We start from the raw sequence: 13,910 nt of genomic DNA on the forward strand, positions 1-13,910 counted from the left end.
TCTTTGCCTCTTTTTTTTTTCCCCCTTGGCTTGAAGTTCTACTAATTAACCCAAGGCTGAAGTCTCAGGCAAAGTGGGCTGTTTGTAGCTCAAGGACATGATAAGAGTTGACTTCAGACTTTTTCCTAGGCATATTTTTGTTCTCTCAGGGTCAGGATTCTGAAAAAACTATTTCAACAGACTAGCTTTTTCTTTTTTTTTTTTTTTTTTGTTTTTGTGGTATGCGGGCCTCTCACTGTTGTGGCCTCTCCCATTGCGGAGCACAGGCTCCGGACGCGCAGGCTCAGCGGCCATGGCTCACGGGCCCAGCCGCTCTGCGGCATGTGGGATCTTCCCAGACCGGGGCATGAACCCGTGTGCCCTGCATTGGCAGGTGGACTCTCAGCCACTGCGCCACCAGGGAAGCCCCAGACTAGCTTTTCTAACTGCACATGCAAAAAGAAACCCCTTTTGCAATATCAAAAAATTTTTATCTTAACCAGTTTTCTCTGGAGTCTAAAGAATACTGTGGCCTTCCTGACTGAAGGAACCTAACTTGTTTTGAATTTGGGAAATGTCAGAGATGGGAAAGGGAACATGGACTCTAATAGTGCCCATGTCTCCATTTGCTACTTCCTGGCGTTGGGCAGGCCTGGATCTTGTGTGGGGAGGGGAGAGGGGCTTTCGCCCTGATAAGGGGGTGGCTGATGGGGAGCTGTGGGTTGAGATGGAGTCGGGGGCTGAAGCAGGGGGTTCATGGGGCGGGGGACAGGAGAGGTCGAGTAGAGGGTCATCTAAGAGATCTGCTGGAGAGGGAGACGGGGGGGCCAGGGGGATAAGGCGGCAACAGAAAGACACGTGTGGCATGAGTCCCTCGGCTCCGGATGCTGACTACGGGCCATAAAGGTCTGGACGTAAGGAACCTCTGAGTCCTCTCCTTGTTTCCGCCAAAAGAGATCAAGTTGGAGGATCGTGTTATAATTTAGTGTGCCATTAGGAGGCCACTGTTCTCAGTCCCCCAGTTTATACTGGGGCCAAGCCGTGTTACAAAAGAAAATGAGCCTCTTCTATTTGAGATTTTCAGGGTCAAATTTTTCCCGTTTCTGAGGATACAGCCGATGGGTGAGTCTGAGGGAGGCTCCCGAGACATAGCAGAACCCATTCTTAGCCTGTACGCCATAGAAAGGGGGTACTGAGAGTCACCAGCTGACAGAGAGGCGTCCCCTTTGTCCCGGTGAGCTCTCCATGTGACTAAGGCACAAAATGGGCCGACTGTCCCAACAATCGCGTCTGACCGTAAGCGTGCGACTGAGGCACCATGCGACTCGGGCAGGGAAGAAAGAAAAGACAGAGAGATTCCCGGGACCCACCGGGTGACTCACCGCTTGGCGATGCCCTGAAATGTGAAAAGCACTCCTGGGATGGCTCAGAGGCAACACTTAGGCTCCTGTAAGTCAATCTGGACGGAGAAAAAGGTGAAAGTGTAACAGAGAAGACAGGCTGAGGAATCGGCCTTGTAGTCCTGCCGGGAAGGCGGCGGCCAAGGGGAGGGGGCTCAGCGTTCTGCTTGAACCAATACGTGCCTCACGGTGCACGGAAGTTGTCTTGCTGGGGACAGATGCGCTAACAGCCTGGTCTGTTCCCTGACCCCCTTATCCTTTCACGGGAGTCTTAAAGCGGCAAGCGCCCTGATGGCTTTTAAATGCCTGACCTGTGCCCGCATAATATCAATCGGCCTCGTCCGCAGTCAGGAGGAAGACAGAGGGACCCTCACCCGTTCTGGGCGGCAGTTACTGGGGCAAAGCGAGCCGTGGAGCCTTCGGAACACACCAGGGTGTGGCCCTGGCCAGAGTTCCTCTGTTGCTTTCACGGAAGCTTGCCTGTTCACAGAGGTCCCAAGGAATGAGGAGAGGAGGTGGGGGAGGAGATGTCCCCGTACAGGCCACCAAAATGTCGTGGTCCGAGCGCGGGTTGGAAGAAGAATGTCCAGACCTGAAGAATTTTAGAAAAGAGTGAGTTTATTGAGAACAAACAGCAGAGATGGTGAGGGGCGCTGCGAATCCAGCGGGCCCACTCCCTGAGAGACCAGGGAGAGCCGACCTGTGGGCTAGTAGCCAACCTTCATAGCCTCAGGACAAAGAAAATCCCTGCTGGCAGGATGGCATTAGGTGATTGGTCAGGAGGATACAAGGTTACTACATGGTGAATATTTTGCCTAGTATGGAGTCGGGGTGGGGTGGGTGCTGTCCAGTTTAGATTAGGAGAGACCGTGGCAACAGTTGCTATGGGGGCTCGGTTAATTCTGGAGTTTTTGTCCTATGTCCTTGATGTAGGGTGTCCTTGACGTAGGGCTCCACATATAGTAGTGTGTGTATGGTAATATCCCAATTTATCCCTCCCCCCATGGCGTCACTTTCTAATGAATAGCACAGTAGTTTATAAATGAACAAGAACACAAACAGACTGGGTCCACAAAGCTTCATACAGTTCATCTGATGCCCACAAAAGTCCCTCAGCTATGTTGCTATTTTTATCTCCAAGCTAGAGGCCAGGCCTCCAAATCCAGGTCTCTGATTGCAGTCTGCCCTTCCCGGCCCTTCACGCCCGACCCGTGCTCAGGAGGGCCCGGAGGTGCACTCTGTGTTTTGCTGCCTTGTTAACACTTCCTTTATCAACCAACCTCAGTTCAGGCCTAGCTGGTGTCTGAGAACTGAACGTGAACAAATATAATTTACCAGGAGCTGCCAAGCAAATCAATAACCTGTCGAATATCAGGAAACTGCTGGTGAACACAGCATCTCATTCCATCAGTCAGTCATCTCGTTCATTATAAGCTGTGTTCGTTCTACCTTGTGTGGTTTTTGTCTCACCAGAATGAACGTGGTGTTAAGTGTCGTATGTTTAATATTGTTTGCAGTGCCGCCAGCCGCTCTGAGACTGCATGGATCCGGAAATCGTAATCTTGCCTGGAGTATAAAATGCATGCAGCCTGTAGATACATGTGCATGTGTAACTGTCATCCCCATTTTCCCGTACAAATGTTTTAGAAATTACAAAGAGATATGCTCCCCCCCGCAGAAAAAAACAAAAAAACAAAACCTTTTTTTTTAGGTCTCAAAAGTTGAGGTTAAATCTAAAATCTGTTTCTAAGGCGAACACCAAACCAGTTCTCTGGTCTTTCCAGTGTCATTGTGCACAAACCGCTGTGCTTGGTCTCAGGCTTCGTTGAATCCAGGAAGGGTGTGCAAAACTGTGGAATGAGACGGACTTGAATGCAAACAGAGAGGTTCAATAAAGCTTAAATTTGCAATAAGGGAAAACTGTATCGCTGTGCCCCTACTTGCTAAGAACATTCTGTGTATTGAAGTACATGGTCGTATGCAGTTTCATCCGAGCATTTACCCACGTGGGTGGACGGCACTGCCCGAAACGTGCTAACGCTGCCCTGTGCTCCGCCCGCAGCCAGAAGCTCAGCTTCAAGGAGCGCGTACGCATGGCGAGCCCGCGGGGCCAGAGCGTCAAGAGCAGGCAGGCCTCGCTGGGCGACAGGCGGTCCCCCAGCACGGACATCACCACCGAGGGCAGCCCCACCAAAGTGCAGAAGAGCTGGAGCTTCAACGACCGCACCCGCTTCCGGCCCTCGCTGCGGCTCAAGAGCTCCCAGCCCAAGCCGGTGGCAGATGGTAAGCCCTTTTCTCCGTAACCGTTTCACTGTACGCTCGAGATGATGAGTGGTTAATTCTCTCCGGTGCCAATCGCAGAAGGAAGGATTCAACCCCAGGGGAAGAACTGTTTGTTTTCTTGGAAGTTTATTCCCTGCTTTGGGCGAGTGTACAGAAGTTTACTTTTGGAAGCAACTTTGACAGCTAAGTCTATGTTTCAGGGAAGTCAGACACAGTGTTGTTAATTCTTCACTCATATCTCCAGCATATCGTTATTTCTCAGGCGAGGTGCGTATCAGGTCAACAGGACTGTGCTTGAGACGCACAGGACGTGTCTGACCTGCAAAGGCCCAAAGATGGCCAGGTGCTCGGGAACCTTGAGACACAGGGAGAAGGGGCCGGAGCCTTTCTGGACCCAGTGAGGATGCGGTTCCTTTTCTGCTAGGCTCTGTTCTCCCCTAAATCAGAGCCCATTGCTCATCTTTGTTAGAGAGGTTCTCACTGAAAGTTCTTATCTAATGATAAGTGGAATTCAGGTTCTTCTTCTGAGAGGCATTAACCTATTTTATTTATCAGATTTTGTGGCAGAAGCTTACTTGCCAACACGTTTTATTGAGTGCCATATGATTTCAAGGTTTATGAAGTAAAACATTTTGTTCTTCATTTAAGATTAGCTTGGCTTTCCTTTTAAGAACGCCCCCCAGGATCTCTTATCCTGGGCAAAGAACCAAAGTCAATCGCATCTTCCATTAACACGGAAAAGCCCGCAAAGGCCGTCAGCCCCGCTGTGTGCACTCCCGAGCAGAACCTGCGTTCTCCCAGGCAGCGGGATAAAATTAACAACCCGGGCCCACAGTGACCTCAGGCTCCCTCGGCCCCCGGCCCTCCCAGCCCATTCAGAGCTCGTGGGGCCGCCCCCCGCTCTCGGGGATGCCCCCGGAGTTCCCTCCTCACACTTCACACCCGGGAACGTCGGGCTCTCCCAGCAGCGCCCAGTGGCTGACCCGGCACAGGCCCTCCTGGCGGAGCTCGCAGCTGCCATCTGGGCTGCACACTTGACCCGCCAGGTGCCCTCCTCCTGCCGCTGTGCTAAGGTGGGAAGTGCTCCCCCCAGCACTGGACACCCCTCCCGGCCCTACACCAAGCCCCCAGTGTCCCGAGTCACTGGCGGCACAGATCTCAGTGTCCTCTGGTCTCCGCACTCTCCTCCCTAGGAATTGGCTGAAAGCCCATGAACAGCTGAGTCAAGAGTTAGCAGTTACAAGGCTTGTGTAGCACTCAAAATAGACTTGCCAGATATAAATGGACACATGATTTCTGGAAGGCAAGTTGGCAACAGATATCAAGAGGCCTTTACATCTGCCTAAGCTTGGACGCCTCCCACCCACCAATTCCATTTCTAGGATACAGTCGATATAATGAAGTAGCAGACATTAGAAAAGATGCTATAAGTCTAAAATTATTGAAATAGATAAAGGACCACAAAAAGTAAATTATTCCATCTTGGCTGTGTGTGGATGTGTGTGTAAATTCATATATTTATAGTAAAAGTTCTGGAAAGATTTATAACAATGAATGAACAGTTACCTCCAAGAGGTAAGATCAGAGTTATATTTTGTTTCTTCATGTTGTTCATCTGTATTTCCTATTATTTCTACAATGAACATGTAAAGCTTTTGTGATAAAAAGGTAGAAGAGGATTTTCTATTAAAAAATCAGGTCCTCCTCTCAGACACTGCCCTTTTCCTCTCCCTCACTCTGGGGGCCCTTGGTCTAACTGGTGGCCACCAAACCCCTATCCTTAGGTGGCGTTCCTCCTGGTCTCGGTGCCGGGGACTAGCCTTCACCGAGGGTAGACGTGGACTGTCTAATGAGGTTTGACAGCTCCTACTACGAATAGAACTGTATTAGGCTCCAGGGCTGCCATAACAAAGTACCACAGACGGGGTGGCTTAAGCAACAGAAACTTATTTTCTCACAGTTCCGGAGGCTACAAGTCTGAGATCTCCTTGGGTCACAGACGGCCACCTTCTCCCTGTGTCTCCACTTCTTCCCTCTGTGCATGTCTGTGTCCAGATTTCCTCCTCTTATAAGGACACCAGTCATACTGGATTAGAACCCACTCAGATGACCTCATTTTAACTTCATTATCTCTTTCAAGACCCTGTCTCTGAATTCTCAGGGACTGAGGGCCGGGACTTCAGCACATGGAATTTGTCGGGATGCCATTCAGCCCATACCGGAGCCCCTGCAAACTCACAGCATAGCATCCCCGGGGGTGCACACAGCTCCAACCCTCGCCCTGGGTCCACACGCACTGGAAACGCATGTATTGCCACAGCGGGTCCTTACCCTTCCAACGTGGGCTTCAGAAAGCATCGCTTCCGTGCTGTGAGGTCCTTACGGTTGGCTGAGCACATCTAAATATAAAAGTCAGACAATCCAGATTCTGAATATGGAAAATGAATTCTACTTGTATGTTTGGCCAGAGGGGAAGCATTTTTCAAAGACTCCTAGAGTCAGCACTATCCATCACACTCTTTTCAGTTACTGCAAAGATGTCTCAGAGGTCAGACAAATAGAAACAGAAGTCCTGTTCTCTTCCAAACCACAAATTGGAAAGGTCTCCTGCCATGCATTTTCTACCTCATCTCGTACAAGTGCAGTTCTCTTTGGTTAGAGGGGCATTGCTTTTCCCTGGTTGATACCTGTCTGAATTGGTTCTGAGTCCCCCAAGTGACAGGAGGCCAACTGCTGTCCTGTTGAAGTAGCTTTGTTGGCCGCCCACCCGCAAGAGACCATGACTCCTGACTCCTTGCTCCGTACAGTAGCCCAGAACCTTGACCTCTGATTTACCTCATGGTTAGATGTTGGGAAAACAGAAATTCACTTTTTATAGAAAAAGAAAACTGAAGTAGCTATCAAATAAATGTAGACTTCAATTTATACATTTTTATATATAGTGCCTCTATATGTTTTAAGTATTTCTAAAATCCACTTATTACCCATAGAAAATAATATATAATACTGCATCCAACTCCCAATTATTCTGGATCTATTTGCTCATTCGCTTCTGGGGCTCTTTTTTTTCTACTTCTGTTTTCCCTTTACATATTTTAGGCATTTCAATGCCCATTAACAGCTCAGGGAGAGTGGATGAATAGCAGAGAGAAAAATAGAAATTCAGACTGGCCTTGAGGTTAATAACTAACTTACATTTGGAAAATAATGAGCCTGTTAACTAAAAGACACCATAATAGGAAAACTAAAGAAATTTAAGGTTAATCTGTAAATTTTAATGATTCTTCCCAAATCTGATAGCCTTTACTACAGATGGTATTATTGTTATAATTTAATGACTCTTACAAAAGGTTATTAAGTATTGCATGTTGTTTTTATTTGCTATCATTTTTGATGAAATTTACATGTTACATTTTAAAGGACACAATTTTAAATTCCACATCCATGTGTACCAGAGAAGTGGACAGTAACAGGCAGATGCTGTCACCAGAAATTTACAAAGAGCAAAAGGAAGAAAGTAAACTCTAAGGGACTAGGGTGGTGTTGCCTGCCATAGCAAACTGATTTTGACCAATATGATATGAATAGTAGTTTTAGTTTATAAATCTCATAATAAGAGAGAGAAATGTTCCACTAGTCAATCAATAGTATTTAAGCCTCTTCATACAATCTCAGAATTTAGGTAGGATATGACTTTTTTAGATTCCATATATAATGAGTGTGTGATCTTGCATTTTGTAGCCTTCTGTGTCTGGCTTATTTCAATTGGCATAATGGCCTCCACGTTCATCCATCTTGTTGCAAATGGCAGGATATCTTTCTTTTTCAAGGATGAGTAATACTCCATTGTATAACTTATACCACAATTTCATTTCACTATATGTATATGTATATCAAGTCATCATGGTGTACACTTTAAATATGTACAATTTTCATTTTAAAAATAAATTAGGTGGCTTAAAAATATTTGTATTTTAATATATAAGAATAATAATGATGAAAGTAACAGTTATTGGCTGGCACTGTTCTGAATGCTTTACTTCGATGATTTCATTTAATTCTTCCAATAACCCTATGAGGGAGGCAAGTCGTGATCCCCATCTTGTGAATGAGGGAGCTGAGAGCTGCCCAGATCTAAGCCGTGAGCAGGGCAGCCTTGGTGCACACCCAGACCATCTGATTTCCCAGCCCTCCTGGAGGACACGTTGAAAGCTGCGCCCTCAGATGTCGTATCAGTTTCCCTTTAAGCATCTTTCATTTCTCCTTTTTCGCACTGTTGCTCTTCCATCTTCAGTTGGCCAGATCCCCCTCCCTTAGAAACCATTCGACTTTGCCACTGGCCCACCCCTCCTTCTCCCAACCTCAGCTGCCAAACCTTTGAGCTGCATTGTCTTCAAAGAGTGGAAGATTCGGGGCTTCCCTGGTGGCGCAGTGGTTGAGAGTCCGCCTGCCAATGCAGGGGACACGGGTTAGTGCCCCAGTCTGGGAGGATCCCACATGCCGCGGAGCGGCTGGGCCCGTGAGCCATGGCCACTGAGCCTGCGCGTCCGGAGCCTGTGCTCCACAACGGGAGAGGCCACAACAGTGAGAGGCCCGCGTAATGCAAAAAAAAAAAAAAAGAGTGGAAGATTCGGCAAATTGGGAAACGGCCTTTAGATGACCCGTCTCTGTGTCAATCAAGCACCCGGCAGAGGCTCAGGATCACAGCCATCTGGCCTGCATCTGTCACCCAAGGAGGGAGGCAAACCATGAGGCCATCTGAGGTCTGTTTCCAGATACAGAAGGTGGTATCAGGAGATGGACAGCCATCAGCACAGACGAGCACATGGAACGTGGCGGAAGCAAGTCCAAGGAATGCCAGGCAGCAGAGCCCAAAGGATGAAATTAGGGAGAGCTAGGGGCAAGCCGAGGTTTCTGGTGACTAGTTAGGTTGCTATCAAAGAGGCTGTGGTGGGCTTCCCTGGTGGCGCAGTGGTTGAGAGTCCGCCTGCCAATGCAGGGGACACAGGTTCGTGCCCCGGTCCGGGAAGATCCCACATGCCGCGGAGCAGCTGGACCCGTGAGCCATGGCCGCTGAGCCTGCGCGTCCGGATCCTGTGCTCCGCAACGGGAGAGGCCACAACAGTGAGAGGCCCGCGTACCACAAAAAAAAAGAGGCTGTGGTGACGGACCCTGCTGTACTGGGAATGCCTTTCAGAGTTGCATCAAAGAGCACGAAAATCTCGACAGAGATAAGGCAGTAGCTGGAGGTAGCTCCACCCTGTAGAGCATGAAAAAAAAAAAATCTGTCTCGAATACTGCATGTAACATGCATGTCTTAACATGTGTAACATTGTTGCTGCTCAAGGAAACGCATCAGTTCTTGTGGGAAGCCCTCAGGGCTCGTGCTGGCTGCTCTAGTTCATGATAAAGACTAGCAGCCTTGGGTGCAGGGGTCCCCGAGCAGAGGCTGGGGGGCAAAGAGGCAAAATGCCTGCCGATCATGGGGGTCCCTGAGGCCCGTTCCCTTGTTCCAGGCACTGCAAGGAGCTCTTCTCTCTTCACTTCTCTTCTTTGCCTTTCTCCTCCAGCCAGGGTACCCGCTAGGGTGCCTTTGGCTGCGGGGCACAGAGAAGCAGGCTCCACTACCTTAACCAGTAGAGAAATGTATCATCAACACTATGTGAAGAGAAGGTCAGAGGCGGGACAGCTCCCAGCCAGGAGGCAGGCGCCCTGGCTCCCCTGCTCTCGGCTCTCTCCTTCCGCTCTGCCCAGCTGTGGTCTGTGCTGCTTCCTCCAGGCTGGCAGCCGGATGGCTACGAGCATCTTCCCCACACACGGCGCTTTGACAGGCAAAGGGGGGACCACCCTAGGTTGTGAGGAAAACGGTCCAGTCACGTCTTATGTGGCAAAACTGGGTCTCACGCCTGAAATGACCACTGGTGAGGAGAGCAGGCGCTGGAGTTGCCAGTCGGCATCCAGCACCTGGTCTGCGGCCAGACTCCTCCACGGCGAGTAGGTCAGGGGACGGGGCAGGGGGTGTGACTGGAGAGATGTGAGGGTTTCTGTTTGGGGATCAGCTCTTGGGAGAAAACGTCCAGTGGTGTCTGACACAACCAAGAAATCTTCCCTGCTTCGTCGTGAAGGTGGCAGGGAAGAAAGCCCCTAAACATGCTTCCTCCCCAGTATTCTGTCCACATGTCATTTCTGTTCCTCTGAGCGTCTGAAAGCCAGATTGGGGCATGTTTTTGGTTTATTTCTTGTTTATCATTATCTTTTTTTTTTTCCTCCTTTCTTTCATCACCTAATCTCCATGAGACCGTGACCGCAGACTGGCCCAACTCCTTGTATTTCAAAAGAAGGACAAAGTGGGTAAAGCAAAACCTAGGGAAAAATAAATGAATTCGGATTGAGATAATACAATCTGTCCTCACGTGCAGTCGGCCCAGATTGTGGGCTTCCTATCACCACGGCCACCAGGGGAAAACTGGGGCAGCCGCCTTCCTCAGCACCTCCTCACGGCCCCAGACGCCCCGTGCCTCAGGCTGCTTGCCTGGTACCCCATCTTCCCTTTGGGTGAATGACAGCCGACTGGGTCTCACCTGAAATGAGCAAAAGAGAAGAAATGCACAGCCCAGGATGCCGGAACCCTCAACTCCTCTAGAAGGTAGAACGTCCGTCCCCTTCCTCTCTCCTTTAACCTCTGTCCCCTGGGTCCCCGGCCCACCGTCTCGTAAACATCTTGTTTGAGATTGTCAGTAGATCAACGGGAACAATGGCAAAAGGGAAGCATTTTAGTGCAGTGGTTTTGCAACCAGCCTCAACTAACAGACTCCTGTACCCACAACGGGGTATTCTCCTCCAGGCAGCATACATCACAAGCTACCAGCATTTCATATTTCACCCAGCCGCACACACGGCCCTTTCATCTGGTGCTGGGCCTCTCTGCGCTTCTTTTCCAATGGCATCTGCTTCCCTCGTGTTTTTCTCAGTCTCCCCAGTTGACATTTTTGGTGTTTCCACAAAATGCCAAGCACAGCACTGCACTTAGCGTTTTTCCTGACTTCCTGCACTGTTGATCCAGCTTCAGCCAGACTCTGATTATCGTTTTCTACAATACATGATACCTCCTGGCACTTTATGAAATTACCTGTTGATGACTCTGCCTCGTGTTGACAGATTTAGTTCTTGTGAAGGCTGTCTTCCCTCAGGGCTTCAGCTGGACCCTGGAAGGGACCCCTGACTGGGGAGCTCACCCACTCCTCTGAGCTCTACCTGGAACAAAGCCTGAGGGTTTTCTTTCACACCAGAACAAAAGGATTTCCTGAGAATGACTGGGTCGAAAGTCTGGAAATTAAAAGTCCAGTCTATGCCCAACTTAACTGTTGGCATGATTCTGTGCAAAAGCCTGGAGGGTATTTAGTAGGAATCTGAAACACACTTTCCATCCCTCACCAAGGTAACTGGTGAAAAGCATTACCTTAGAGGAATCACCTCAATTCCTGTCCACGGGTTTCTTTTCTCCTTAGTTGTCCGGGTTCCCCATTTATTCAGCCAGGGATGGGTCCTGCTCCTCTCCTGGGTGTCCTGCACCCTCCCTGTCCCCCAGCATCTGCTCTTGTGTCCCAGGGTTCTTATCCCTATGGGGGGTTGGGGAGAAGAGACCTTTCAATCTCTGGTTATAGACTCTAAGAGACTAAGTATTTATCGTATTTCCGGTAAATGGTTGCTTTTTCCAATACTTTTTGTGAAATGCCTGTTCCTCGTTTTTAATTACTGGGGAAATGCGTTTCTATTTTGATTGAACTGGAGATTGCCGTGGCTTTCTATTCTAATCCAAGTACTCTGTATCACAGAACAAGATTTCTGTCCAGATTTCTCTAGGTTCTTCCCCAATGTTTGTTGTCACCCTACAGTGATAGGGAAAATTATGTTTGGTTTCTCGTGGTGGGGAAAAAATAGCTCCCTGCTTTAGATCTGAGTTTTGAATGGATTCTACCTCCTTTCTTCTGGCAGAATCTAAGATGCCAGGTGACCTCTGAGTACAGCCTTACGCCATGTCTTTCCACCTTCTGCGGATCCAGGTTTTATTGAGAATTGCAGGGTTGTGTAAATTGGCGCTCTGAATTTTGTTTCTCCAGCACAGCAGAGTGTGTGTGCATGTGTACGTGGGTGCTTTAAAATGAATTAGAATGCTGTATTCGTTATCTGTTACTTATGGACACTTACACTCTCACAGTCTCTGAGGTCAGGAGTCCTGCAGTGACTTGGCTGGGTGATTCTGGCTCAGAGTCAGGCTCTTGCTGGGCCCAATGTCATCTCAAGGCTCAGCGGGGGGTAGGGGGTGGGGGGTCCATTCTCAGCTCACTGCAGCACTTGCTGGCAGGTCTCCTTCCCTCCTCACATCGGCCCCTTCATTCGTTGCCTGGACGTCCTCGTGTGGTTCAGCCGCAGAGACAGTACACGCTCAAGAGAAGATAAGAGTACCCAAGACAGAGGCTGCCGTCTTTTCAAAGAACCAGCTTTTAGTTTCGTTGATCTTTTCTGTTGTTTGCTTCATCTCTGTTTCATTTATTTCTGCTCTGATCTTTATGATTTCTTTCCTTCTACTAACTTGGGGTTTTGTTCCTGTTTCTCTAGTTGCTTTAGGTGTAACTTTAGGTTGTTTCTTTGAGATTTTTCTTCTTTCCTGAGGTAAGATTTTTTGCTATAAACTTCCCAGTTAGAACTGTTTCTGCTGTGTCCCGTGGGTCTTGGATCATCGTGCTTTCATTTTCGTTTCTCTCTGGGTGATTTTGATTTCCTCTTTGTTTTCATCAGCAATCCATCGGCTGTTTAGCGGCATATTGTTTAGCCTCCACGTGTCTGTGTTTTTGACAGTTTTTTTCTTGTAGCTGATTTCTCATCTCATAGTGTTGTGGTCAGAAAAAATGCTTGATATGACTTGTTTTCTTAAATTTACTGAGGCTCACTTTGTGGCCTAGCATGTGATCCATCCTGGAGAATGTTCCATGTGCACTTGAGAAGAATGTGGATTCTGCTTTTAGATGGAATGCTCTATAAATATCAATTAAGTCCATCTGGTCTAATGAGTCATTTAAGGCCTGCGTTTCCTTGTTGATTTTCTGTCTGGATAATCTGTCCATTGGTGTAAATGGGGTGTTAAAGTCCCCCACTGTTATTGTGTTACTGTCGATTTCCCCTTTCATGGCTGCTAGTATTTGCCTTATGTATTGAGGTGCTCCTACGCTGGGTGCATATATATTTAAACTTGTTATATCTTCTTCTTGGATTGATTCCTTGATCATTATGTAGTGTCCTTCTTTGTCTCTGTGACAGTCTTTAAAGTCTACTTTGCCTGATATGAGTATTGTTACTCCAGCTTTATTTTGATTTCCATTTGCATGGAATACCTTTTTCCATCCCCTCACTTTCAGTCTGTGTGTGTCTCTAGATCTGAAGTGGTTCTCTTGTAGACAGTATATATACGGGTCTTGTTTTTGTATCCATTCAGCCAGTCTACATCTTTTGTTTGGGGTATTTAATCCATTTACATTTAAGGTAATTATCAATATGTATGTTCTTATTGCCATTTTTTTAATTGTTTTGGATTTGTTTTTGTAGGTCTTTTTTCTTCCATTCCTCTTTTGTTCCCTTCTCTTGTGATTTGCTGACTAACTTTAGAATGGTATTTGGATTGCTTTTTCTTTCTGTGTGTATGTATCTATTGTAGATTTTTGGTTTGCGGTTACCATGAGGTTTTGATATAGCAGTCTATATATAAACAAGGTTGTTTTGAGTCACTGGTCTTTTAATTTCAAATACATTTCCAATATCCTGCATTTGTACTTCCCTCTTCTCATGATTGCTGGTTTTGATATCATATTTGTGTGTGGATGATTTCCTACCTTTATTGTATGTTTGCCTTTACCAGTGAGCATTTCCATTTGTAATTTTCTTGTTTCTAGTTGTGGCCTTTTCTTTTCTGCCTAGAGAAGTTTCTTTACCATTTGTTGCAAAGCTGGTACGGTGATGCTGAATTCTTTTAGCTTTTGCTTGTCTGTAAAGCTTTTGATTTCTCCATCGAATCTGAATGAGATCCTTGCTGGGTAGAGTAATCTTGGCTGTAGGTTTTTCCCTTTCATCACTTTAAATATATCCTGCCACTCCCTTCTGGCCTGCAGAGTTTCTGCTGAGAAATCAGCTGATAACCTTATGGAAATTCCCTTTTATGTTATTTGTTGCTTTTCCCTTGTTGCTCTTAATATT

The 13,910-nt window shown here is 47.6% G+C and overlaps 1 protein-coding gene across 5 annotated transcripts in view; it reads left to right on the forward strand.

Annotated features, from left to right (window-relative positions):
- The window catches only part of KCNQ5 (potassium voltage-gated channel subfamily Q member 5), a 577,598-nt gene that overhangs the window by 514,264 nt on the left and 49,424 nt on the right, over positions 1-13,910 (forward strand). For all 5 annotated transcript variants that reach the window (XM_079938653.1, XM_079938654.1, XM_079938655.1 and 2 more), the window contains one exon: positions 3,442-3,662. In XM_079938653.1, coding sequence (XP_079794779.1) covers positions 3,442-3,662 — 221 coding nt within the window. The remainder of the gene's footprint in view (positions 1-3,441; positions 3,663-13,910) is intronic.

This window comes from Stenella coeruleoalba (genome assembly GCF_951394435.1).
Source record: "Stenella coeruleoalba genome assembly, chromosome: 12".
NCBI lineage: Eukaryota > Metazoa > Chordata > Mammalia > Artiodactyla > Delphinidae > Stenella > Stenella coeruleoalba.